Raw genomic sequence first — 26072 nt, forward strand, 5'->3', positions numbered from 1 at the left:
GGGGTCCTGACCCCGGAGCGTGGCCGCTGACCTGGGGCAGGTCGCTTCCTCTCGCAGTGGTGGCACCGTGGACAGGCCGGGGGCACCCGCTGCCGTTAGGCTCCCCCTTCCCTGTGGGAACTGGGTTAGCAGCTTCACCCCCACTCCCGGGGAAGAAGGCACCGAGCCCGGAGCCACCTGGGCCCCTGGGCTTCCTCCCAAGCAGTGCCTGCCTGTCCCTGTCGGCCGCAGACCCGGGGGCCCCAGGGAGCAGCGTCCTTCCCCGTCGCTGAGCCTCCAGGCTGCCGGGCAGTTGGGGGTGGGGTCCCTGCTTCAGACCCTGATAGGCTCCACCCAGCCCCACGTCCCCCACCCCCCAGCCAGGGGACTGGAATTGTCCCCGGAGCCGGCTGACCCCCAGACTAGCCGCCGCTTGCTCCTGGGGTGCCCCCGATGCGCCCCCCACTCCGTCGCACGCTGCACCCTCGTCCTCCGTGACCGGGGCTGCGTGTGCGTGGCCCTCACGTGTGTCGTGCGTGCACGTCCGTGCCCGAGGCCCCGCCCGCCCGTGTTTTGTCCCTGCGCTGTATGTCCAAGGCATGTTGTCTTAACTGCGTGTCCCCACCCTGGGCCCGCGTCGGGGGCGGGGCCCGGCTGTCCAGGGTCGCTGCCCCAGGCCCCGTGGTGAGTGGTAAGGGTAGTGGGGAGGCCGGCTCTGCCCAGTGTCCATCCCGGGCTCTGCTGCGCCCATGGCATGAACCTGCCCAGGCCTCCTGCTTGGTCTGGCCCTGCGGGGACAGGGGGCACCCTGGAGGGGTGGGGGAGGGGGAGTGAGCGTCCCCAGGCCCAGGCCTAGGCTGGGCAAAGGAACGGAGGGGCACGGCAGTGACCGGGGCCTGCCTGAAGGAGGGGCACTTGATGGGCGCAAGGGGGCGAGTCTGGGCAGAAGGCTTGGGAGGGACCAGAGCCAAGCTAGAGACTCGCAGGCAGGTGGGGCTGGGGTGCGGGGGTCCGAGACCCCCCTGTGTTGGGGACAGCGGGGAGATCTTGAGAGTCTGAGGGGGAGAAGGACGGGCCCCACGGAGGAGGGTGGGCACGAGAGGGGAGGGGCGGGCCCAGGGGGAGATGGGGGAGGGCTGGAGCCAGGGCTGTGGGGGCTGTGGGTGCAGAGTGAGGGCGGGAGCTCGGGCGCAGGTGCCCAGGCAGGTCGGGGTCCCCAGGGTCAAGGAGGACTGAGCCCAGGACAGAGTTCAGGGGCTGGGGCTGCAGGGGTGTCACGGTGGTGGGGGTGTCACAGAGCAGGTGGGGGTGTCACATGGTGGGGGTGTCACAGAGCAGGTGGGGGTGTCACATGGTGGGAGTGTCATAGGCTTGGGGTGTCACAGCAGTGGGGTGTCGCAGACAGTGGGGGTCTCAGAGGTGGGGGTGTCACAGACAGTAGGGCTGTCACTGCGGTGGGGGTGTCACAGCAGGTAGGGGCTGGGTCAGGAAGGGGAGACCAGGCCCGTGCAGCACGTGGGGCAATGAGACGGGAGCCTTGTGGGGGGCAGAAAGGCAGGGGCCTGGGGGCAAGGTGGGGAGTGGGGTGGGTGAGTGACAGAAGTGTCCCCAGGTGTGTGGGGACTAAAGTCTCTGGAGAGGCTCCGGGGCCAGAGGTGGGGCACCCGGGCTTCCCTAGGAGGCTCCCAGGTCATCTCTGGCCCCACCTGCCCGGGGGCCGCTGTGCCGCTCTCCTGGGGGGTGTGACTAGATCTGGGAAGAGGGGCTCGGGGCAGGGCCGGGCCGGCTCGTGGAGGGTGCCGGCTTCTCCGGCTGTCTGGGAGGCCCAGCTGCTGACCCGTGGGCTCTGCTTGGCATCGCCCTTTTCCTGGGACCTCGGCCGCACCCCAGCTTTGGCAGAGGGGCTCTGCAGGAGGGGTCTGGAGCCTCAGTGTGTTGGGGGTGCTGGCCTGGGGTGTTCAGGGAGGGGCAGGGCCGGTCTCTGGGGAACGGCCTGGCCACGGCCACTCTCGGGGTGGGGCACATGCGGGTGGGGCCAGGGCTGGGGGCAGGAGTCCCTGGGTCCTCCCCTTTCTGCCTGTGGGGCGCCCGCGGGCAGGAGCTGGGGCGGGGCCCTGGGGCTCACTCTCTGTCCTCTGCCGCAGACTGATCCCCCCGCTCAACCAGCTGGAGCTGCTGCGGAACCTCAAGAGTAAGTCTGGACTCGCCTTCAGGTGAGCAGGCAGCCCCGGGCTGGGGCGTCTGGGGCTCCGAGGGGGGCGGTTGCCGGCGGGGAGTGGAGCTGAGGGCCGTTTGCCGACTCTGAAGATCTCTCAGCGGCGGAGTGGCTGCAGTGGGTCCCCTCCCCCCGCCCCGCTTCCCTGTGAAGATGCGTCCCTGCTGGAACCTGTGGATGTGCCCTTACTTGGAGCAAGTCCTCGTGGCTGTGATGAAGTGAAGGACCTCAGCATGAGTGAGGTCCTCCTGGACCAGCTGGGCCCTGAGCCAACCCCCAGGGGCCTTTTGTGCAGGGGTGTGGACGGCCACGTGGATGGAGGCAGACACGGGAGGGAGGCGGCCCCCAGCCGGGGCCACCAGGAGCTGGAGGGTCGAGGAGGGGTCCTCGCCAGGGCCTCGGGGCATCACCGGTGGACGCGTTGCCTTTGGAGTCTGGTTCCAGACCCGGGGGAGAGCACACCTGCTGCTTGAGCTGCCAGCTGCCCGGTGCTGGGGCCGCGCTGGAGCACGGATGCGGGCGCTGGGGGGGGGGGGGGCTGCTGCTTAGCTCAGACCTCGGAGTGGCTGGAACTGCGTGACTGAGTTTCGAGGAGCACGCGAGGAAGGGCCCGGATGGCCTGGAGGAAGCGGTGGTGGGGAAGCGGATGTTAAAGATGATTCCTGGGGACAGGCTGGGGGAGGTCCTGGGGCCCCGGAGTCGCAGTGGGCTGCCTCCAGATGCACACGCGGAGGGTGCCTCTGGCGGGTCTGGTGGCGGAGTGAGGCGATGTGGAGACGGGAAAGGGGGCGGAAAATGGGGCCGAACCCGCGTTCCCGAACCTGCGCCCGATGAACGTGGTTCAGCCGCAGAACTTTCCAGGCGCAGCGTGGCAGACGTGGCCCGGTTTTTCTCACCGCTCGTGGCAGACAGGAGAGGGGCGTGGAGGAGGGAACGCCCTGGGCCTGTCCACGCTGCGCAGGACTGCGGGTCCGGGCGCTGGTGCCGGCAAAGCGAGCTCTGGAGCGAAGGCCGTGGGCACTGCTGGGGGTGCGGGCCGCCCCCTGGGCAGACGCAGGGACTGGGCTGGGTCACCAGGCAGAGGTCCCTCACCGTGACCGTTCCTTCGGGAGGCCCACAAAGCTTCAGGCAATTTATTGCGGCAGAAACACTGCTGGCCTGGGCCGGAAAGGGCAGGGGGGCGGGATCAGGAGGCGGTGGGCCCTGGGATGCCGCAGGCAGGCAGCGGGCTGCCGCCAGTGATCCTTCAGGACAAGGAAGAAGAACTCGGCCGGCGGAGTGGGCAGAGGCCAGGCCCGGAGAGCGTGGAGGGTGGGCGAGGGTCTTCCAGCCAGATGGTGTTTGTCCCGCAGGATTTCAGACTTGGGTGATGGGTGACCCTTTGTCCCCTAGTTTCCTCCCGTTGGCACGGGGCGGGGATCTGGCCCGTGCTCGCTCTGCTGTTGGGTTCTGGGAGCAGACGCTTGCTCTCTGGTTCTCGGGTCCATGTGGGGACCCCCGGGGCCTCGCTCACACCTGGATCAGGGCATTGACGGACGTGATGAGACTGGGGGCGTAGGGCTGATGCTGTCACCGGCTGAGACTTGAGGGGCTGTTGGGACGGGGTGACTGTGTTCTGGATGGAAGGGGCACGTGCATCTGGGGTGCGCGTAACCCCGTCTGAAGAGAGGGGTTTGCGGTTGTATTCAGTGCTCTCCAGACGAGATCGCCCTGGGCTGTCTGGGTGGTTCTAGGTCCAGTGACAAGTGTCCTGAGGAGTCACAGCCAGAGAGGAGCAGCCATGCGAACATGGAGGCAGAGACTGGAGGGGTGTGGCTGCAATTCCAGGGGTGCTGGGGCCACCAGAAGCTGGGGGGCTGGAAGGCCTGTCCCCCAGAGCGTTCAGAGGGGCCCGGCTCTGCCTGCGCCCTGGTTTAGGGCTTCTGCCTCCAGAGCCGGGGGCTGCGTTTCTGCTCTACGTGCAGATCTGTGGTACCTCGGGCGTCCCGGGAAGCGGCCGGCGGTGAGCGGTTGGCCCCTGGGCTGGGCTGAGGAGAGCGTTCCCCCTTGAGCTCCAGGCGGGGCTGCGGGCTGCGGGGTCGCAGGGCCAGGCGCCCACGGAGGCCTCCACGCACGCCTTCCAGGATGGGACCCTGGGGCGGACGTTATTCCTGAGGGCGTGAGGGGAGCCGAGGAGGCTGGGGGTCGGTCCTCGGGGACGCAGCCCCTGGCAGGACGGTCCCACCCTCCTGTCTGTGTGTCACGTTTGCTCTGCCGACCTCACGGGGACACGGAACCTGTTATTCACACATTCGGACATGCGCCGAGAGCCCCCTCGTAAGCCCAGAGGCGGACATGGGCACAGCCGGCCCGAGGTGTCCGCAGGCCCGGGGGCCGGCCTGGCCAAGTCCACGCTTCGCCTTCTGTTTGGAGTGTGGCCGTGGACGTTCCGCCCAAGCCGAGCGGGGCCCCGGGGCACTAGCCTCGGGGCACGTGACCACACGCTGGGGACTTGGCGCCCTTGGGTCATGTCCATTTTGTCCAAGTGCAGGACGTCCCAGCGGCCGTCTGTCCTGGGCATTGACTGTGGAAGTTGGCCGCCCAGGTGTCCAGCTTCCTTCACGCTTTTGTGGGAAGCCGGCTGCTGTCGGCGTTTCTGAGCAAAGCAGGTGTCCACAGCTTGGGTGAGGGTGACCTTCTGGAGGCCCCTTCCAGATTCCCTGCCCCCCGGGACCTGCCTGCTCGGGCCCCCAGGGGCTCTTGGGGTGGATGGGCCCAGTGGAGGTGTGGGGCCTGGTCTGGCCCCGAGGTGGGGGCCGTGGGGGGGTCCACCGGGCGGGCCAGCTGCTAACAGTCTTGTGCTTCTGTTTGAAGGAAGGAGCCTCAGCCGGAGCCCTGTCCAAGGTCAGTGCCCGCCTGCCTCCCGCTGCCCTGGGCGCATGGCCCGCCCTCCCCTCTGCGTCTGCTCCGATGCCATCAGGGGCCGCCTGTGCATGCTCCCGCGTGGAACTGCGTGCAGACGCCTGCCTTTAAGTCACTTCTCCTGTGTCTGCACCCCCGCCCCCCCCAGGGACCCGGGCGGCTCTGCAGCTGAGGGGCAGCCCCGCCACCTGTGACTGCAGCTCCTCGGTCTGGGGGGAAGCTTCTGGGGGAGCACGCCCCACACCCCCGGTCTGTCCTGAGCCCACGGCCAGGTGCCATTCCCATGGGCCTCCCTCCCTGGGTCCCGGGCAGGTGGGAGAAGGGCCGATCCGAGGGGGGCTCTTTGTACCAGCCTCGAGCAGGCGCTGTTTGCTGAGGGTCTCTGGGGGAAGGGAGAGGGTGCCCTTTGGGCAGGTCCCCTGCCGGCCTCACACACCCTCTCCACGTGTCGAGGCCCTGCAGTTCTCTTCGCTTTGGGGCAAATTAGGGGCGGGGCTGAGTGGGGCCCCTCTGGGTGACCTCTGCTAGGGGCAAGGGGGGCGGTGACAGAGGCTCCTATTTCCTAGCGTGTCGAAGAAAACGCAGGTCACTTCGCAGCTTCAGGCCTCCCTGTGTCGCTGTGTATGTCTGAGCTGGGGCCCCCAGCGCCCCTCCACACCTGCAGAGCCCGGTCCCCCAGGCCGTGGGCCAAAGACGCCTGCCTGCTAGGTGGTGGTGCCCCCTGGACCGAAAGCCACTTGGCCGGCCGCTTGGGGGTTGGGGGGAGCTGGGCCGAGCCCCACCCTCTGCATCTCTCAGAGGGGCACACGCCTCCATCCCCCAGGTCCCCGGGGGGGCGGGCAGCTGGGGCCCGGGGCTGCAAAGGTCGGCACGCTTTGCCCCGAACCAGCCCACAGAGCCGTGGTGGTGAACGCTCAGGCCCTGGACCAGAGCTGGTTCAGGGTGTTCTCACCAGCAGGACGGGACTGAGGGGCCCGCGGGGCGCTGCTGTCAGAGGGGGCGGGAGGCGCACGCGGAGGGCCTGCGGTGCGGGGCCCCAAGGGCGCCCCATTTTTCCAGTCCCTGTCAGTGGTGCCGTCGGCCCCTTCTGTCCTGAAGCCGGGGAGGTGGGCATGGCTGCCCTCGGCTCTGCCCGTTGGGGCCTTGGCGCTGCCCCCGCCCCCCGCCGCCCGCGCCTCCTGTGCGCTCGCCCTGCCTTCCGCTCCCCTCCCGACAGTTTTCGTCTCAGCCTCTCTCTCTCTCTCTCTCCTCTCCTGCCCTCCCCTCCCCTAATCTGGAAAATCTTGCCGCCCCCCCAAGTGCCTTTAATCATGTCACTGCCCTTCTCGGGCCCCTTTCGCGTCCGCTCTGTCCTTGGGGATGAGGTGGCTGACCCTGAAAGCAGGACTCCAGGTGAGGACACGCGGAGCCCCCGGCTCTCCCGCAACTTCTGTGCCTCCTCCCCCACCCCGCTTCCCGCTCCTCCTGCCCGTCCTCCCGTGTGCCCGTGTGTCCCCGCCTGCCCGTGACCCAGCGGCTGCCCCTTCCCCTGGGGGTCCCGGGCTGAGGTCCTGGGCGCAGAGGGCCTGCTTGCTCTGGATGCACACCTGTCCGACAGGTGACAGGCAGCGTTTCTGTCCCCACTGGAGCAGCCGCCAGCCCCTCTTAGCACTGGGTGGGCGGTAGGCCTGCAGGCGATGTCCTGCCCCAGGGCCCATGCGAGGGGGCGCTGTTCCGTCAAGTGCAGGTGGACGAAGGGACCCTCTCTCCTGGCTCGTGGTGGGGACGCGCCCGTGGCTGTGTGGGCACCAGACCGAGGTGTGGGGTTGGGGGCGGCGCGGGCAGGGGTCTCGGGCTGTGCTGCTCCGGGTGTGTCTCTGACCTGCCCTCTGTGCCCCCTTTCTGACTGCCCGTGCCTGGGGGGACCCTGCCCCCCCGCTTTGCCCCTCCTCTGTGTGGCCCCCTGTCGCAGGTGGCCGTGTGCCGTGTTGGGTGCGTGTCTGTCCAGTCTGGTCTTGGTGCGTGTCCATGCCGCCTCTGCCATCCTCTCGAGCCCAGGCTCACCCGCCAGCAGTTCTGATGGGGCGGAGCGCCACGTGGCTGGCGCGGTGAGAGGCTCCAGTGCCAGCCTGGAGCCCAGAGGCCGTGCGCTGGCGTCGGGGACCCTCACACCTCCAGAGCAGAGGGAGCCGCGCCGCCAGTAGCCCCCCTCCCCCGTTCTGGCTGCTCTCTCTCTCGACTGCGCGGTCTCAAGTGGAGCTGCTGGGCACGGGAGGCTGTTTAAACTGTCGGTAAAATTGAGGGCAGTCAGTGCCGTTCCAGCCTTTCCTGTCGTGCGTGTTTGGGAGCCTGGCGTGACTCGGTGCGCTTGGCTGGGTTGGACTGCGGGCCCTGGGAGGTCTTCCGGGGCAGATGGTGGCTGGGCGGGTCCTTGGAAGAAGCCGAGGGCAGGTCCCATCGCCCCAGCGCCTGTCCTCTTCCCTGGGGGGAGGAGCCTCCGGGCGGGGCAGGCCTGGGGGCCCCTGGGAGGAGCTGGCAAGGGGTCCGGGTCTTCAGGGTCCTTCCTTCGCCGTCTGGGAGGCCAGTAGGACTGTGGCTGCCAAGGCACAAACTTGGGTGCCCCGAGTTTGGAGGGCTCTGCGGGCGGCTGGCGGGGGGTCCTGGGAGGGTGGCCCCGGTGGGTGTGCCCTGCCAGGCAACCAGGGGAGAGGAACCCTGCCCTGCTGGCTTGCTGGCGCGATGCGAGCAGAGGCGTCCCGGTGTGGACCCGGCAGGCGCCCTGGGTTTAGTGAACGCGTGGATGGGGAACACTTGTGAGCCGAGACCGCGGGAGCGTCTGGGTTCCTCGGGTGCACAGTTTGAGAACCGCTGTCCCAGAAGCAGCAGCCTGGAGGGCGGAGGCCGAGCGCGGGGAGGGTGAAGGGTTTCTCCGAGTTCTCGCTTGCGCTTTTTTTCTCTGGGGCAGAGCTGCCCCGGCCCTTGGGCAGGGATGAGCCTGAACCCAGGCGGCCTGTCCTGAACGGCCTCCTGCAGGGGCCTCCCTGCCGGCGGGGCCTCAGCCCGGGCTGGACTTTGGCGGCCCTTTCAAGGCCTTTGCTCCCCTCCAGGTAGAGGCGGCCACCGCCTCCTGGGTAAACCAAGGTCACTTCTGATCGGGCTGCAAGCTGGGTTAGTTTGTGGAGCCAAACTTGCACGTTTTCCCTCTGAAAACGTGAGCTTCCTGGATTCCTGTCCTTCTAGAACCAGCAAGCCTTAGCCCGTGTATTATCTTTTTGTTGGCATGAATATGGCAAAAGATAATACATCTTTTGAAAGACAGGCCCCCAAACCGCCGCCGGGAGGAAAAGGTATTTTTGGAGGAAAAGCCAGGGAATGTTTTTCCCTCCAAAAATAGGGACTGTTTTCTTTTCCAGGCCGGCAGAAGCCTTTGTGTGCGGCCTCCCTCCCCGATGTTCTGGCCCCGACGCCGTCTCTGGTCCCAGAACCGCCCGGGGTGGTGCCTCCTGCCGGCGCCCGGCCGGGCTCCCCTGGCGGTGCCCTGCGGGGGGCGCCCGGGACTAACTGTCGTCTCCTCGTTTGCAGTCAAGGCAGACGGTGCAGATCGTCCCTGTGTGGGTGCTGCTCTGGACACGCTAGGTACCTCGGACACGTCGCTCGGCGACCGGTGCTGCACGGCTCTCGTCCCCTCCCGCTCCAGACACTCTGCTTATTAGAGGTTCTAGATGAGCCGGGGAGAGGCTGGCGCCCGCCTGGCCGCCCAGGCCCCGATTCTGATTGGCAGCTCGCCGCCGTGGCCCCTTCGGGGAGCACTAGGCTCCCCTGAGTCCAACGCCCTTCCTTCTCCCCAAACGAGCCCCTGCTCCAAGCAGGAGGGGGCCGGCCAGGGGCTCTGAGGCCCAGAGAGGGCGCGGGCGCCTCCAGGGGCCTGCCTGTCCTCTGGCGGGGCCTCTTCTCCGCGGCTGGTCCGTCTAGCACCCCTAGTACGCACTGGACGGCCGCTGCCCGAATCCCGCTGCCTGCCCGCCGGGGGCAGCTCTGTCCTGCACGTGCCGGGCTCCCCCGGGCCCGACACGCCAGACACACTGGAACCAGAGGTCCACGCCCCCTCCCACCTACAGGCCTGGTCTAGGGCGGTCTGGAAACCAGACGGGGAAAGGCCGCTGACCTTCCCCGCGGGCACCCTGACTGCTGGCTCGTTTCCTCTCTGTCCACTGTCTGCTGTCGGGGTGTGGGAGCGTCTGTCCTCCTGCTTGCTCTGGGCGCCCCCTCCTGCCCGCCCCCCTGACCCGCGCGGCCGTGCAGGTGCTGGCAGCTGCTCTCACCCGTCCTCGTGTGCATGTGGTCCATGCTGGCCTGGACGCAGAGCCGAGCGGCGGGCGCGGGGGCGTGCAGCGGGGCCAGGGCTCCGGGGCGGCGGCATGCTTGCAGATCTGCATTCACGCATGCTCCCATCGTCTCCCCCCGGACGGGGCTCGGGGGTCCTTGCTGCCTGTGTGTTCCCGACGTAGGCGCTGTGGGGGGGGGGCTGTTGCAGCCCCAGAGGGGGGGGGGCTTTGGGGCCCCAGCAGAAGCTGTCCTGCTTGCCCAGAGCTTGTGTCCAGGGTGCTTCTGGCCATAGGCTGGTCCTTCTGATCGGGGCCTGTGGTCAGGCTGCTTGGGAGCCAGAAGGGCCGGCGGTGCCCCTGGCTGGGCCAGGAGCCCAGGCCACGCTCGGCCCTGCTGTGCGCCCGTCTCAGGGACGCCCATCCTCCCACTTGCCCCGGGCATCCGCCTCCCGCTGTGGGCCGGGCAGCTCTCTCTGTGGATGCCGGTTCCCTGCGCTCAGCTGGGGCCCCGCAGTGCAGCCTGGGGTGTGGCCGGCCTCAGCTGCGGCCCCTGCTTGCCTGTCCCTGTCCATGGCTGGCCTCTCCTGTTGGAGTTTAGCCCCGGGGAGGGCGGTAGGCAGGGGAGGAGAGTCTGGGCCTCCCCCGGTCCCCCAGCCCTCCTGGACTTGCTCCTTGGCCCCTATAAATGCCAGAGCACAGAGGACCCCCCCGCCCCATGCGGAGGTTGGTCTGGCCTCGGGCGCCTGGCCTGGGGGCAGGCGATCAGAGCCCCTTCTGCGTTTGCTTCTGTCCTTGGCTTGTGAGGTGAGGGAGAGCCCCTCGGCACCTGCGGGACCACCGGCCGACCAGGCGGCTGGAGTGGAGGCCAGTCCGGGGAGCTGGCTGGGGCCTGGGTGCCTGTGCAGGTCAAGTAACCGCCCGTGGCCTCCTCCAGCTGGGCACCCCTCCCGGTCTGAGCAGAGAGGCCGGGCCGAGGCCAGGGAAGGGTCCCTCCTGCGGCTCTGTCCTCACGGGCAGGCCAGGTTCCTTGCGTGGGGCCATGTCCCTGGGGTTCTGGTACTGCTCGGGGCAGCAGGTCCGGCTGGGGTCCCAGCTCTGCTGGTGGGGCAGGGCCCTTGCCTTGTGGTCTCCCGGACCAGGTGGGGACAGAGGAAGAGGGCCATCTGCAAGAGGCCCCATGGCCCGGCTCCAGTGTCCCTCGGTCCCCTAGCCACCTCCTGGCCTTGTGCCAGACACAGCAGGTCAGCAGTTACAGGCTTGGTGCCAGTGTCCCGAGCAAGCAGGCACCCGGCTCCTGGGCTTGTGGGACACAGGCCCCTGGGCTCTCCCAGGGCACTGCCCCCCGAGTAGGCGCCCTGCCTGGGGTCCAAGAACTAGCACGGATGGTCTCCACCGCCCGGGGAGGCCACTGGCTGGACTGCAGTGTCCGGCTGGGTGGACTAGGCTCGGGCCTTCGCTCGTGCGTGGCTGGTCGCCTCTGCGTCATCTGATGGACGTGTGTCAGCTGTGGGTTCCTTTGGGTGATAGAGGCAGCCGAGCTGGGGTAGCCACGGCGGTGGCGGTGTCTTTCCTGTGACAGCAGAGGCCTTGCCGGGGTCCTGGGGTGCAGGCTGGTCCCAGGCCCCAGGGCAGCACAGAGGCCGCACCGGGAGCTTGTGGCTCGAGTGAGGTGGCCTGAGGGGGTTCGGTTCCCGGCCTCCCTCTCCTCTTGGGCAGATGCTGGAACCTGCGGGAGGAAGTGAGTGCCGACTGGCCCCGGGCCTGACCTGACCCCCAACCAGAGCCCCTATCTCCTGGCTGCTGCCCGCAGGGTGTCAGACACCAAACTCAGGGTGGCAGGCCCATCTCCGTGGAAACAAAGGGACCCCCGGGCTGGGAGGCCCAAAGGCCCTCGCAGGGCTGTGGCTGGACGGCCGTGGCTGCCCCTTCCTGCAGCTGCGGCCCAGGGCTCAGGACCTCAAGGCGCGTTCTCGCCAGTTGCCAGTCCATCCCTCAGAAGCGCGGGCGTTCTGCTCCCGGCCGTGTCCTAATGGGGGGTGTGGAGCCCGTGCACCCTGAGGGGAGGGGAGGGGAGGGGAGGCGGGCGGACTCTCTCGTGTTCCCACCCTCACCTGAACTTGCAGCCCCTGGGCCGCCCCCGGTTCAGCAGAGGGGCCTGGGGCTCAGCTGCCGGCCTTACCTTCTGCCCGGGCCGTGGCGAGTGCCCCTCGGGAGAGTGGCCGGGGGCCCTCAGAAGGTGCCAGGGAGGAGCTGGAGCCGCCCAGGGCACTTGGTGAGGGAGGCCTGGCTGGACAGTGCGGAGGGGCTCGGGCCCCTTCTGGTGGCGGCCAGAGTGATGTAGTGTCCACTGACCCCTCCCCGGCCATACCGAGCACCCAGCAGGCCCCGGGGGGGCCGACGGCGGGGCTGGCCGCCCACCGCCTGTCTCCGCTCACCCGGGCGACCCTGCCTCCCGTGCCCACGCTCCATCCCACGGCCACAGCGGCCCCTCCACGGGGATGGCGGCAGCGCCGGCCGACTGCGGGGGGCGAGTGTTCTCTGCAGAGTGACCTCTCTTGCTGTCTTTCTGTGTCTGTCGTCTGTCCGTCTGTCGGTTCTCGCGGGAGCAGTCAGAAGGTCAGTTTGAAAGACCGTGTCTTCTCCAGCCCCCGAGGCGTGGCTGCCAAGGGCAAGGGGTCCCCTCAGGCCCAGACCGTCCGGCGGTCGCCCAGCGCCGACCAGAGCCTGGAGGACAGTCCGAGCAAGGTGCCCAAGAGCTGGAGCTTCGGGGAGCGCGGCCGCGCACGGCAGGCCTTCCGGGCCAGGGGCGCCGCTTCCCGGCAGAACTCGGAAGGTGGGTCGGCCCTGCCCGCAGTGCGCGGGGCCTGCCCTCGGCCCTTCTTTCCTGGAGGCGAAACCACAGCCCGCGCAGCCGAGCTTGAAATGAACACTCAGGGGCGTTCGGCGCATTCAGGACGTGGGCCCCCCGCTGGTCCCAGGGTCCCCCCCCCCCCAAACCGGGAGGCCGCGTGCCCGAGCCGCCAGCCTGCCCGGGTCCCTGCAGTGGTGCCCTCGCGGTCGCGCGCCTGCCTCTGCCCCCGGCTCCGCGCTGTCCAGGCGCGTCACAGATCTGGTGACGCTGCCTCGCCCCGCTTACGGCCCCCGGTCCCCGGGGCCTGTGGGGACGCGTCATGTTTGTCTGTCCGTGCGTCCCTTCGCAGGAGGCCCGACTGCTCCCTCGCGGTGGCCGCTCCCTGGGGGCCACGGCGGGCAGCAGCCTGAGTCAGCGGGACGGGGTGGCTTTCTGGGGCGGGCTGTGCCCCTGGGTCCCCTCACGGGCCGTCCTTCCCCCAGAAGCAAGTCTCCCGGGAGAGGACGTTGCCGACGACAACAAGAGCTGCAACTGCGAGTTCGTGACGGAGGATCTGACCCCGGGCCTCAAAGTCAGCATCCGGGCCGTGTGGTGAGGGACCGGCGGCCTCCTCGCGGAGCCCAGAAGGGCGGTGCCCACGATCCCGAGCGGGGCCTTTGGGGGCTGGGGTGGGGCATGGCTCAGGGGACACCTGGTGGCCAGCACCCCTTCCTTCCAGCTCCTCGTGGCTCACGAGGCCCCCGCGTCCCCAGTGCAGGGCGCCCGAGGCTCTAGTGGAGCCAGAAGCTGTCCTGCTGGGCCTTCCCAGGTGGACCACGGTCCTGGGCACAGCCAGGCCCCAAGGTGGCCAGTGTACCAGGCGGGAGGGTGGCCCGGATGGTAGGGACAGGTCATCCGGTGGACGTTTGCAGAGAAGCGGGCCGGGCCGCAGGAGGTGGCCATGGGGGCTGCCGTTGTGGTCCCTGCCCAGGCTCACCGCCCCTGCCGCCCGTTCCAGTGTCATGCGGTTCCTGGTGTCCAAGCGGAAGTTCAAGGAGAGCCTGCGGCCGTACGACGTGATGGACGTGATCGAGCAGTACTCGGCCGGCCACCTGGACATGCTGTCCCGCATCAAAAACCTGCAGTCCAGGCAAGAGCCCTCCCCGCCCGGCCAGCCCCGCAGCGTGGCGGCCGCTCCTCGGGCGGAAACGGCGCGCGGGGGACAGTGGTGCGCTGCGGGCTGCGTGCACCCGCCAGAGGTGGGGAGGCCCCGCGCTGTGGGGCACAGCGGCCGGCGCCGCCTGCTGCCTGCTCCGGGCCCTCCGTCTCCGGCCCCACGTTGGTCCCTCTGGGTCCTCCGCTGTGTCCTCGTGTGGCCTGTCTGTCTGACATTTGCTGTTCTCTTCTTTCTCTCCCCCCCCACGCTGTGATGGGCCATCGTGTACATGTGCGCACGCGCGTGTGTGAATGCACCGGTGTGCTCGCACGTGTGCAGGTCTCAGGCGCATGTATGCACACACGTGTATGTATACGCGTGCATGTGTGCACACGTGTGCAACACATGCTCTACAAAAGTGTGTGGGTGCATGCGGGTGTCTGTGTGCTGTGCCATGTGTCACGTGTCCACGTGTGTGTGTGTGTGTCGGGACAGGGTAGTTCTGTTGAGAGGTGGGGCTGCAGGTTTCCGTGGGCCCATCAGGCAGCAGTTAGGCCGCGTGGCACCTCTTCTTCCAGAACAGGGGGGGGCCGCCCATCCTCCCCACCTCAGCAGGGTTCCCACGGCCCACCCTGGCAGGGCACACGCTGGCACTGCTGTCTCTGGCCCCATGTGAGCAGTGGCTTGCTCACCCTTGGGGTCAGCTGTACACACGTGGACAGAAACCCAGCAAGGGCCCCTGCCCATTCCCGAGTGCACACGTGTGCCTGCGTGTGTGTTTGTGCACAGCTGAGCTTTTGGCCTCTTGCCCACGGATGTGTGTAAGACCACTGCACACGCATGCACACCGAGTTCATGTGTGCTCAGAGACGTGCACATGCACACACGAAGGAGCGGCTGCACGCCGTGTCTGTGGTGCTGTGGAGGCCACGTGGCCGTGGCGGCCGTCTCCTGGAGCCGGCCCCACGCTCCTGCTGGCCAGGCGCCTGCAGCAAGGCTGCTGCCAGCTCTGGGCCCTGGCTGAGGGGATGTGGGGGGTTGGGCAGCCCTGGGGTCAGCCCAGCCCCCGGCCCCCGGCAGAGGGGGTGTCGCCCTGTCCTGCTCGTCATCCCGGTGGGGGGTGCGTGGCTCTCTCGGCCTCAAGCTGTCCCCACAGCTGGGTGGGGGCAGCCCCTTCCTGTCCACGGCTCAGGCCTGGAGGCCAGTTGCTCAGGGTCAACCCCGGGCACTGACTAGACGTGTGCCGTGTGTTTGTGCAAACAGGCGTGTGGTTGTGCGCGTGAGAGCATGTAGGGGTGGTGAGTGTGCACACGTGTCCATGTGGGTGTGCAGGCGTGAGCACAGCGTGCGAAGGAGAGGCTGGCCCACCTCCACCTCTCTCGCAGCAGTTACTTCTGTTCACCAGGCTGGTCTGTCCCAATCAGCCCCTGTCCCTCCCTCCCCATCTGGGAAACAGACGAGACACACGCCCCCCCGGGAGCCAGACGTCTGTCGCCTGCTTGCGGGCAGGGCCTCTGTGTCCTTCCCGGGGCCCGCTGGCGCTTTGCTGCCAGCCACCACACGGGCAGAAGGGCCCCCCACCGCTCGCTGGAACACCGGGAGGGTGGCGCGGCCGAGGTCTCGCAAGCGTGGGGTCCCCGCGCCGTCCGTGAGAAGTGTCGAGGTTGTCCTCAGCGGGCCCCTCCCCCCGTCTCTCCGAGTCCCAGCCGCCTCCCGTTCCTGTGGCTCCACGATGCATTGTCCCGGTGTCTCTTTTCTCGTTTGCTCGCCAGGGTAGATATGATCGTGGGTCCCCCGCCCCCTTCAACTCCCCGGCACAAGAAGTACCCCAGCAAAGGACCCACGGCCCCTCCGAGAGAGTCGCCCCAGTACTCACCTAGGTCAGGATGCCCGCCCCTCCCGCCTGTCTCTGTGGAGTCGCCAGCCCCCTTCGCTCCAGGCCACATGACGGCAGCGCCTGCCCCGCTCAGGGACGGAGGGGACGTTTGTGTTCCTGACAAAGCCACAGGGAGCAGGCCGGCCCCTGGCAGACCTGGGGACTGGGTCAGGGTGCCCTCGAGCTGCTCCCCCGTGGGGTCCTGGGGAGGCTGTTCAGCAGGCTCCTTTGCACCGAGGACGCCCTGTGTGACATCCGCCTGGGGTGCGGGGTCCCCGGGCAGAAGCAAATGGGCAGCAGACGGGGGGGGGGCGCCCTGCGGAAGCCCCCTCCCCCCCATCCAGCACCGCCTGCCAGCGGGTCGCCTGGGCAGCTGGGTGGGTCCGAACAGGTCCTGGGCCCTTAAGCTCTTGTGAAGAACAAGAGGCCCCAGCAGCTGCGCAGCCCTGAGTCGCCAGTTGTCACCCTCACGGTCAGAGTTGCAAGGGAGGAGGTTCCGGGCCAACCGGTAGGAGGGTGAGAGCAGCTGGGCGGTGTCGGCAGAAGCGGCTCCTTGATGATGCGTTTGGACTTTGGAGCCTTCCTGCCTCCTTGGACCTTGGGGGTGCTGCTGTGACCCGGCCCCTCGGGCGGGTCTGGGAGGGCAGAACCCAGGTCAGGCATGTGAGGTGAGGGCACGGGCACCCTGGGCGTGTGGCTCAGCCCGGCAGCCCTCCCATGAGGAAGGAGTTTTCTGGACTCAGGGCAGCCTGGACAGTGATTGCTGTGTCCTCGGGCCCCAAGGAAGCTTGCCCTGACGCAGAAGCCCCTCTTCTGGGCATCGCTGCCGTGCGCAGAGGCTGGCCCTCATAGCCACGGGCTGGGCAGGCTGTGCCAGGCCTCGGAACCCCCAGGCCGCCCGGACCACAGCAGCCAGAGGACAAACGGGCTCCCACAGAGGAGGGGCCGGGAGGACAGACTGGGCGCGTGGGGGCCGAGCCTGACTCCGCAGCCTGAGGTCTAGTGGAGGGGGTGGTGCAGGCTCCATGGAGGCCCCTCCCTGGGTGCCCCCGGGGCAGCTCCAGGCAGGCGGCCCGTCATGTGGCAGGGGCGAAGGCGCTGAGCGCCCGCGCCTGGGCTGTGTGGGCACCGGACACAGAGAGACCCCCTTTCCCGCTCCGTTTCCACTGGCGTCTGCTTGGAGCCCCCGCCCCGTGCATGAGTCAAGCATGGCGCCAGCGCAGCATGAGGAGGCCGCCCCGTGGCTGATGCGAGCCTGAACCCTCCTGCTTCCCGTGACACGACAGGCTGCCCCTGAGCCCCTGCCAGGCACCTGTGGCCGAGGAAGGCAGCCGGGCCGGCCCCTTGACTCCAGAGCCTGGGTGGCACGCTTTGTCCCTGAGGCTCCAGGACGGGGCCGGGCCACGTGGCCTCTGGCCAGCCGCCCCGTGGCCCCAGTGCCTTTGCCCGGTGGGTCGGGGCGGCTGACCCAGCGGCTCGCAGGCCAAGCAAGCGTCCGCGTCACTGTGCCTGCGAGTGTCGGGAGCCCACAGGCTTGTGGCCCTGCCTGTCCAGCACGGGGGGCAGGGACGCGGCAGGGCTCAAGCGGAAGCCTCCCTGCCTGGAGGAGGCCTACCTTCCCTCCCGTTGGCCTCCGTGGCCGACGGCCTTGTTAGATTAGCTCAGCTGCGTCCTGCATCCCTCACACGCGTGCACACACACACGTCAGCACACGCCCAGGCACACCCAAGCACACACGTGCAGAAGCACACGCACGCGCACAGACACCCCTCTGGTTGGCAGTGGCTCTGTCTGTCCCCTCCTTGGTTGTGCGTTGGTGGTTTCCTGTGTTGGTCTGTGTCCCCTGCCCCGTCTGGTGCATGGAGCCCCCCCTGCTTTCGTTGTTTCTGCTGCAGTGGGTCACTCTGTCCCCCCAGACCCCGGGCGGGCAGGGACCTCAGAGGCACGTTCCACAGAAGCGAAGCTTTTGGGTGGGCAGGGGAGCTGAGGGTGCATGGCCCCCACTCCCCCTCTGCTCCCCGCTGATGTGCCAGCCGCTGGAATGGAATATGGTCAGGGGAGAGGCCCCGAGGGCGGCAGAGAGCAGGATGAGAACCGGGCGCCCGGCGTCCATCTGTCCTGGTACCTCGCGGCCCCCCTCAGCCTGGAGCCCGGGTCTGGGGGGCCGTGGCCTGGCCCAGGAGGAGAGGGCCACGGGCCCCGCCGCTCCCATCCCCGCTCACTCCGGGGGCGGGTTTCTTCCCGGCAGAGTGGACCAGATCGTGGGGCGGGGCCCGGCCATGGCGGACAAGGACCGAAGCAAAGGCCCGGCTGAGGCGGAGCTGCCCGAGGACCCCAGCATGATGGGACGGCTGGGGAAGGTGGAGAAGCAGGTGCGGGAGGCGGGAGGGCGGCTTCAGCGTGGACGCTGCGGGAGGGTGTCAGCTTTGGGCGGAGCCGAGGGCTGCTGCCGCGTCCAGACCCCGGGCCGCGGGAGTGCCCCCTGGCCTGGCGCCGCGCCCTCCAGCCCCCGCAGACCCCCGGCCGAGCACCGGTTTACCCCCTCTGCTTGCCTGCGTGGGGGTGGGGGTTGTGGTCGCCCCGCGTGTCTGGCCTTGCCCGACTCCCCACTGCTCCCCTGGGAGCGAGTCCTCGGGAGCCACACAGGACCCTCTGCTCAGGGTCCGCATCTGAAAGCCGAGAAAGGAGTGGCTGCTCCCTTCCCTCTGGGGAGTCGCTCGAAGGCGCAGACCCGTGGGGGGCAGCCGGTCTGGGCCCCCCTCTCTGAAGCCCTGAGGCCACACACTGACGGGTGGGGTCAGAGGCTGAGCTGCTTGGTGGGTATGCCCTCCACTGCCTCTGCTTCTCTGTGGGAAAGATCCTGAGTCCCCACCTCCAGGGAGCACCCCAGGCCCCGACCTCCGGGGAGCATCCTCCCCGTCCCCCACTGCCCCGGGAGCGCCCGGCGTGGCCCAGCAGCCCCTCTTGCAGGTCCTGTCCATGGAGAAGAAGCTGGATTTCCTGGTGAACATCTACATGCAGCGCATGGGCGTCCCCCCCGCCGAGACCGAGGCCTACTTCGGGGCCAAGGAGCCGGAGCCGGCACCGCCGTACCACAGCCCGGAGGACAGCCGGGACCACGGCGGCAGGAACTGCATCATCAAGCTCATCCGCTCCGCCAGCTCCACAGGCCAGAAGAGCTTCGCGGCGCCCCCGGCCGTGCCCCCCGCCCAGTGCCCGCCCTCCACCTCGTGGCAGCAGCAGTGCTACGCGCGCCAGGGCCACGGCACCTCGCCCTCCGGGGACCCCGGCTCGCTGGTGCGCATCCCGCCGCCGCCCACCCACGAGCGGTCCCTGTCGGCCTACAGCGGGGGCCACCGGGCCAGCACGGAGTTCCTGAGGCAGGAGGACGCCCCGGCCTGCAGGCCCCACGAGGCCGGCCTGCGGGACAGTGACACGTCCATCTCCATCCCGTCCGTGGACCACGAGGAGCTAGAGCGCTCCTTCAGCGGTTTCAGCATCTCGCAGTCCAAGGAGAACCTGGACGCCCTCAACAGCTGCTACGCGGCCGTGGCCCCGTGTGCCAAAGTCAGGCCCTACATCGCGGAGGGCGAGTCGGACACGGACTCGGACCTCTGCACCCCGTGCGGGCCGCCGCCGCGCTCGGCCACGGGCGAGGGCCCCTTCGGCGACGTGGGCTGGCCCGGGCCCCGGAAGTGAGGCCGCCCGCCGGCCTCTCCCTGACTCCCGGCCTCCGGGTCTTGAGGCGGGACCCCCCGGGGCCCTTTTCTTGCAGGAACGCGGCAGGGGTGCCGCGTGGGGCAGTGGCAGGCGCGGCCCCTGGTCTCTCGCACCAAGGTTGGCAAGAATTCTTTTCCAGCAAGGGGCAGCCAGGCTGGCCGTGCCCATCTGCAGACTGTTGGCCCAGGTGGGACAGAGGCCAGGGCCAAGGCTGAGGACAGGCCACTGGCAGCCAGGTGGTGGGCTGGGAGCAGGGCCGGGTGAGGGTGGCAGCGAGGGGCAGGCTGTCTCCTGAAGATCGCGGCCTGGAGGCTGGGGAGGTGTGGCAGCCCCCTGGCGCGGCCTGCCCCACCCCGCCGTTTCTGCCCTGCCCCATCCGCCTGCCAGCCCCGCTGGGGCCGTGGCCCTCGCCTTCTGGGTGCCCGTTCAGAGCTGCTGGTCAGTGTCGCTGCCCTTCTCCCGCTGGGTTCTGAGCGCCCTGTGGTGAGAGCCAGCCCCACATCCAGGGCCCTGGCTTGGCAGGGTGGAGGCGAGGCGGGCCCATCCTGGAGCAGAGGGACGCTCAGACCTCCTGAACTTGGCTCTGGTCGGGAGGGGCCCCGCAGGCTCCAGGGGTCCTTGGGGGCTCCCTTCCAGACCTGGAACGCGGGGGACTCTCCCCTCTGCCCTGGCCAGGCGCTGGCCACCAGGCTGCAGCCAGCCCTGCGATGTGGGCCAGCCTGCGGAGGGCACCCCTGGGGCCGGGTTAGGGTTCCAGGGTCCTGTGCTGGGCGTGTCCTGGGGGCGGGATTGCTCGCTTCCTCTGCTGGGACCCTGCCTCGCCCGGCCCCCTTCAGGCCCCCCAGGCTGGCCTGGACGAGGCCGTTGGGAAATCCTTCAGAGCCTCGCAGGGTGGTGGAGGGCTGCTCTGTCCTGGGGGTGTCTCCTGCCCCCAGCCAGTCCCCTCCACTGACTGGCTTGCGCTGGGGCAGGGGCCCTGCCCCCTTCCCCCCCCCCCGTCCTGGCACCTTGGCCTGAGGGGCATCAGCCAGCGTGGGATCCCCAACCTGGGCCTTTGGCGGTCGGTCAGCTGGGGGTCTGGTATTTGGGGTGACAGGACAGCAAGTCTGGACACCTCGCCCTCTGAGGGGTGACTGTACACCAGCACCAGGCTGGCTAAGCCACCGTGTCGGGGGAGAGCCTGCCTGTGTCCCCAGCATGCTTCGGCCACCCCGGGCCGGGGCGGTCGGTGGGAGAGGCCACCTGTCCTCCAGGAAGGGCTTTGAGAGCGTTGTCCGCGGGGCACGTGCCCCTGGCTGTTGGGGTCCTGGCGCGCGGAGATCTTCAGGGATCGGAGTCTCTGCTGAGCTTCTGGGTGTGGCCCTGCCCTTGCCAGGACCCCCAGGGTGAGGGTGGGCTTGGCACCGGGCAGGAGGACCCAGCTTGGGGCTGGAAGCTGCGGACGGTGTGCCGGCCTGCGCCCGAGGACGCCCCTCCCTCCCCGCCTCCTGGGGCCCCACTCCCCTGAGTGTCTGCTCCGTGCACCCCATCCTGTTCTCCGGGACGGTGTGTCCAGCCTCAGACACCCCAGGGGTGAGGAAGGCCCCTTCCCGTGTGGCTGGTGGGACGAGGCCCAGGCCCGTGGGCTCCTCTGGGAGAGATCTGAGCCCCCGCCCCCACCCTCCTGTCATGGGAGAGGGAGACCCCCCAGCTACAGGCCCCCAGAAGCACATCCACGCCCCACCCCACCCCGGCCGCTGCTCCAAGGCCCTGGGAGAAGCCGCCTCAGGTGGCCAGCAGCTGGGGCCTGTCCCCTGCGGGGTCTCGGCCGCCATGGCCCCCGTCCTGGTGGGGGCCCTTGGCCCAAGAGAGAGGGTTGTGTTCTGTTCCATGTGCTGCCTGTGCCGTGGGCCGCATGTTGGGAGGAGCCCCCGGAGCCGCCCAGCCAGACACAGGTGCCAAGGCCACCGCCCAAAGGCCCTCAGGTCACGGCAGGAGAGGCGGAGGCTAGACTGTCAGCAGGGGGGGCCGTGGAGGCTCCAAGGAAGCCTAACCCCTTGGAAAGCAGGAGGCACACGTCTCTGCTCAGGGGATGGTTGGGGCGCAGTTTGGGGATGGGAGGGTGGAGGCTCCGCGGGGCCCCCGGACCCCGGCCACGCAGCATGTGCTCCTCCCAGTGCCTGCCCGCTGCCCAGCGCCCCTCGGGAGCCGTCGCAGGAAAGTGCCCGCTGCCCAGCGCCCCCTTGGGAGCCGTCACAGGAAAGACTTTGTTGGAAAGTCAGCGCCCTCTCTGGGCATGCGTGTGACTCCGAGAGGGCGACCCTGCCCTGCGGCAAGCGTGACAAAGGTTTCTCAAGACAAGTGTATTTGTTACTAGGCCCCCTTGCACAGGCCTGTGCTCACATGCGCCTGCAAACACACACACACACACACACGTGGACACACGCACACGCCCACGTCCCATGTCCACATACCCGCACAGGTGCCTCATCCCGCTCGTCTCTGAGGCTCTGTCCCCTTTAAGCCCAAGGAATTAACAGCTTTGGGAGCTGCAGGTGGTCCTGGAACCTTGACCCCCGGGTGGAGGCTCCAGCTGCCCCGGCCTCTGGGCAGATGCAGGGTCCTTGCTGCCCTTGCCTCCTCCTCAGCGGCCGTGGAGGGGTCCTGAGCACCCGCTCAGCCAGAGGCCAAGAGACTGCCTGTGGCCAGGGGTCCTGGATGTTCACAGGGCGTCTCGTGGTGGCCTCTCTGCCCTCCTTGGCCGGGTGACCTAGCTTCTGCACCCCTCCCTTCACTGGGCCGCCCTGGAGGGTAGAGGGGCAGGTGACAGAGCCACAGCGGCACCACCCCGCTTTGGGGAGACTTGCTTCAAAACCCCATTTGGAGACTCGGGGGGGGGGGGGGTCCATAGCACGAGGGGCCCGCCTGGTTAGCACGAAGAAGGGACCCCTACCCGGCCCAGTCCCAGCCCAGAGTCATCCCCCACCCGCAACTCCCCCCGCTTTCATGGGTCAGTTTAGTGTTAACGTCTTCCCTGCCCCGGGCGGGGGGGCCCTCAGGGATCCCAGATCTGAGAAGTAGACACGGGAAAGGGGGAGGTGTCCTCTGCCAGCCCCACCTTTAGGGAGCACCTGTGGAGCAGGTGCCCACCCCACTGCTGTTTGCAGCCAAACTTGGCCCTGGGCCATTTCTAGATGCTTCTGAAGCCCAGAGTGGGGAGGGCTGCCTGGAGGCCTGTGTAGAGAGCCTGGCATTGGTATGATTTCACACTCACCCTGGATGGTGGGCAGCGTGCAGAGCGCTGGGTGGAGGCACTTGCCCTGATTTCTGTCGCTCCGAGGCACGGGCCCAGGAGCAGATGCCGTGTGAAGAGGGATGGCCCGACAGCGAGGGCGCGCCGTTGGGGGGTGGGGGGAGCGCTGAGCAGCAGGTGGGGCTCTGGACGCCGTGCCCCCTGTGCACACTGGCTCCGGATGCCTCCTGCCTGGCCGATGCTGTCCCGAGAGGTCTGCCCTCGGCCATGGTGCGGGCAGCTGTGCCCTCTGGGACCCCTGAGCGGGTCTTGGGTGTGCCAGCATTCAGTGTGGGATGGGAGGGCTGGATGGGGCCCCGAAGGGATGGGCTGCCTCCTGCACCCCCAGGGACAGCTGCACTTGGGCCCTGCCAAGTGCAAAGGGGGAGAGACCACCGGGGAGGGCTTCCCAAGGAGGTGGCATGCTGGGAGCTTCCCGCCTCCCTCTCTCCAAGGGGCCTGGGGCGCCTGCTGCCCAGGTCCAGGCCCTGTGTAGCCCCTGGAGCGTGTGGGCCCATTGTTTGGTTCTGGATTCTGCTGTCTCCTGAGGGGCAGGGGCTGGAGGGAGGGAGCTTAGGAGGCAGGAGGAGGGGACAGTGACCTCTGGTCTCGGACTCTTGTGTGGGTGGCCCGGCCAGTAGAGGCATGGCCTGGGGGCCCTGTCTAGAGAGACCCTAGGGACAGGCAGATCAGGTGCCGGCAGGGGAGGGGGACCCTGCTGGGGGGAGGCCTTTGGTCCTGGCGTTTCCGGCCGTCACGTGGGCTTTGCGGTGCGCCACACGTCCAGCTCTGACCGGGTTCGTAAAGTTGCCTTAATGTGCACTGATGAAAATCCATTGAGGTCACCCCACGTCCCCTTGGCATCTGCCAGGCACCCACACGGGCCACGCCACCCCTCCCTGGGGTCTATGGGACCCGCTCCACAGCAAGCGCAGGGCAGGAGGAGGCTCTCTCGTCATCACTCCTGAGGGCTTGGCTGGCACGTCCGCCTGGGACCCCCGGGGCCCTCCGCGCCCCCACCATCCCCCAGCTGTCACCCTCCGGCCCGAAGGTGGCTCAGCCCCCATCTGTGCTCTTGCCTTGGCTGTCTTTGCACTTTCGTTCATGTTCACGCTCCAAAGATACGTCATGATGCCTTCAGTGCCGACCGCAGCGCCTCCCGCGTGTCCCTGCAGCGCAGCTGGGTCTCTTCTCGTGGACGTGTCACCGCCTGTGACAGGTGACGTGTGCCCTCCGTTTTCGAGCGACAGACGCTCAGGGGAAGAGCTCTAGTTTCCTATGGACTCAGCTCACTGTCAGGTCGATGCCTGTGCCGTCAGATGGCCAGGGCGGGTTTGCCCGGGGACCGTGGGTGTGGAGTCAGGCGGCGGGGACGCTGGGGACAATTCTGGAAAGCTCTGCTGCCCGGGGATGAGTCCGGATGCCCAGTGGGTCTGTGCACTTAGTAAACACAGTGGTTCAGCCTGGACGGTGTGTGGTCTCTTTCCTCGCACTCGCTGTCGTGGGGCGCGGCTCCTGCGCGGGGTTGGGGTGCAGGGCGGCGAAGCAGAGGCCAAGAGGTGGCTGTGCTCCATGGGGTCCTGCCCCCAGGGTCAAGGTGTCAGGCCCCTTGGTGTCCTGTCCTAAACGAAGACCCACAAACCAGTGGCTTCCATGATGGAAACTCATGCTCGCGACCCCAGGCCCGGGTCTGCCGAGCTGCCCGACCCCCGCAGCCCTGCTCTCCACCATCGGGGCACCAGGGTCCTCAGGGGATGCCGCGTGTGGGGCCCCGGTCCGGGTCTGCGGCAGGTGGACACCCAGAACCCCTGCTGGTCCTCAGGGCCCCTCCCCCTGTTTGTGGCACCTGGTTGGTCACCATCCGCTTGGCTTCGGCGCCACACGGACCCGTGGGGGAGGCCCGTGGGGCCGAGGCCGCCCTACCTCCCACTCAGAGGGTCCGGGTGAGGGCCTGGCTGCAGGTGGGTCCATGATGCGGCTGTGAGCTAAGCCTGTGTGTGTGTTCAGCTTCCAGCCCTCTGGGATTTTCCACCCCACTGGACCCTGCTTGGGCCCCCTGGGGGTCAGCTGAGTTGGAAGAGCAATTTGGCAGGACGCAGTGGCCCCAAAGGTGCACAGACCTACTGGCCTTAGCAGGGGCTCTGCCCCCACAGCCCCTTCCCAGGTGACATGGCCCTGCAGCAGGGGGGCTGGGGTGGAGGCCTTTGTGCTGCAAGACTTCCAGAAAGTTCTGGGCTGGCATATCCTTAGGTTTGGGGAGAGCTGGGCTCAAGGGGCAGCTGGGCTCACCTCTGTCCACCCCGAGCACTGACCAGGGCCTGCTGTGTCTTGTCCCGTCTCTAGAGCCAAAGGGCAGAGGGCTCCAGAGCCGCTCCAGGGAGCTCGGAGCCCGTGCTCTGTGCTCCGGGGTGGGCCTGGTCCTTGGCTGCCTGGACTTTCCACTCTTCCCGGATCGCTGCAGCTGGGCGGCCAGCAAAGAACCAGGGCCCGGGGGTCCTCCAGGGGGTCTCCAGGGGTCTCTGGGAGTCTCCAGGGCTCTCCAGGGGTCCTCGAGGGCCCAGGGACTCTGGGCTCAGACGAGGGGTCACAGCAGAGCCCTGGGGGCCGAGCTCTCCCTCCCAGAGGGGCTGGCCCAGGGGCACTATAGGCGCCTGCTGCCCACCAGCCGCCTGCTGCCCACCGCAGGGCCATTGGGCCCCTCCTGTCTGTGGGCCCCTCCCCCACGTCCCGCCCTCCTCCCTCCCGGATGAGTCCTCGGCATGTTTTCCTCCCCTGGTGCATCCCGGTGGCGACGAGCCCCCCACAATCACGGTGCCCCGCCCCCATGGCCCACATCCACCAGGGGCCCTGCGTGCCCGAGAGTGAACAGGCAGGGGGCCTGCGTGTGAGCGCTGGCCTGGGGGCCAGAGGGCACCGTGGTCAGAGTGACAGAATGCGGGGGCGGGACGGTCTGTAGGGAGCTGGCGGGAATGCCGCCCCCCAGGGTTCCAGGCGCTGCGCCCCAGCCCCCCCCCGCCCCCCCCAGGGACGAAGGCCTCCTCTCGACTTCCAGAAGCCACTAGATGGCAGCACTCACCAGGGGAGGGCCCCCTGCTCCTCCCAAGGCCCATGAGTTCCTGCTTCGGGTCCCCAGCCTCCCCTCAGCGAAGCTGTCGCGGTCTGGAAAGTTGCTCCTGCAGGACCGACGGCCCTGGGCCTGGCCCTGGACTCTGAGGAGCCTGGGGAGGGGCCTGAGCGTCAGAGGAGGGCTCCTGGGAGGGGGGGCCTCAGGACAGGAGGGGGCGCTGCTCCAGCCAACCCCCTGCAACCTGGGCCTGGGTCCCCTTGTCCAGGACTTGCCCCTGTCGCCCAGCTCCTTCCACTCCAAGACGAGGCTTGCACAGCTGGAGCAGCTGCAGCCCCGCCCTGCCTGGACCCTGCGGCCTGCAGCCCTGGGTCCCAAGGTCCTGAGGGGGGTGTTCCTGGAAAGTGGCCCTGGCTCCATCCATGATGGGCCTGAGGCTTCTCCGCCAGCGGTGCCCTTCATTCATTCGCACGGTCATTCATTCGTTCGCTAAACAGGTTGGCGCTGGTCACGGGGCAGCCACGAGAATGAGGCAGTCAGGGCCTTGGGCTTGTGAAGCCTGAAGTCCAGACCCTGGACGCCACTTATGAACCTGACCATTCATGACGGCCCCTGGGGCCCAGGCGGTACAGACAGAAAGGCTGCCAAGATGTGGCGGATGCCACACCAGGGGGATGGGCTGGGGGTCCCCCTGACCAGGGGGAGGGATCGGCCAGGCCAGGCCTTCCTGGCACCTGTCCCCTGGGGCATCTGCCT

The 26072-nt window shown here is 68.6% G+C and overlaps 1 protein-coding gene across 1 annotated transcript in view; it reads left to right on the forward strand.

Annotated features, from left to right (window-relative positions):
* The window catches only part of KCNQ2 (potassium voltage-gated channel subfamily Q member 2), a 47541-nt gene extending 23823 nt beyond the window's left edge, over positions 1-23718 (forward strand). Inside the window, exons 9-16 of the mRNA XM_047770648.1 lie at positions 2124-2192; positions 5048-5077; positions 12009-12232; positions 12733-12841; positions 13248-13379; positions 15158-15265; positions 17510-17633; positions 18232-23718. Coding sequence (XP_047626604.1) covers positions 2124-2192; positions 5048-5077; positions 12009-12232; positions 12733-12841; positions 13248-13379; positions 15158-15265; positions 17510-17633; positions 18232-18960 — 1525 coding nt within the window. The 3' untranslated portion in view covers positions 18961-23718. The remainder of the gene's footprint in view (positions 1-2123; positions 2193-5047; positions 5078-12008; positions 12233-12732; positions 12842-13247; positions 13380-15157; positions 15266-17509; positions 17634-18231) is intronic.
* The last annotated feature ends 2354 nt before the right edge of the window (positions 23719-26072 follow it).

Source organism: Phacochoerus africanus, chromosome 3, assembly GCF_016906955.1.
Source record: "Phacochoerus africanus isolate WHEZ1 chromosome 3, ROS_Pafr_v1, whole genome shotgun sequence".
Taxonomy (NCBI): Eukaryota; Metazoa; Chordata; class Mammalia; order Artiodactyla; family Suidae; genus Phacochoerus; species Phacochoerus africanus.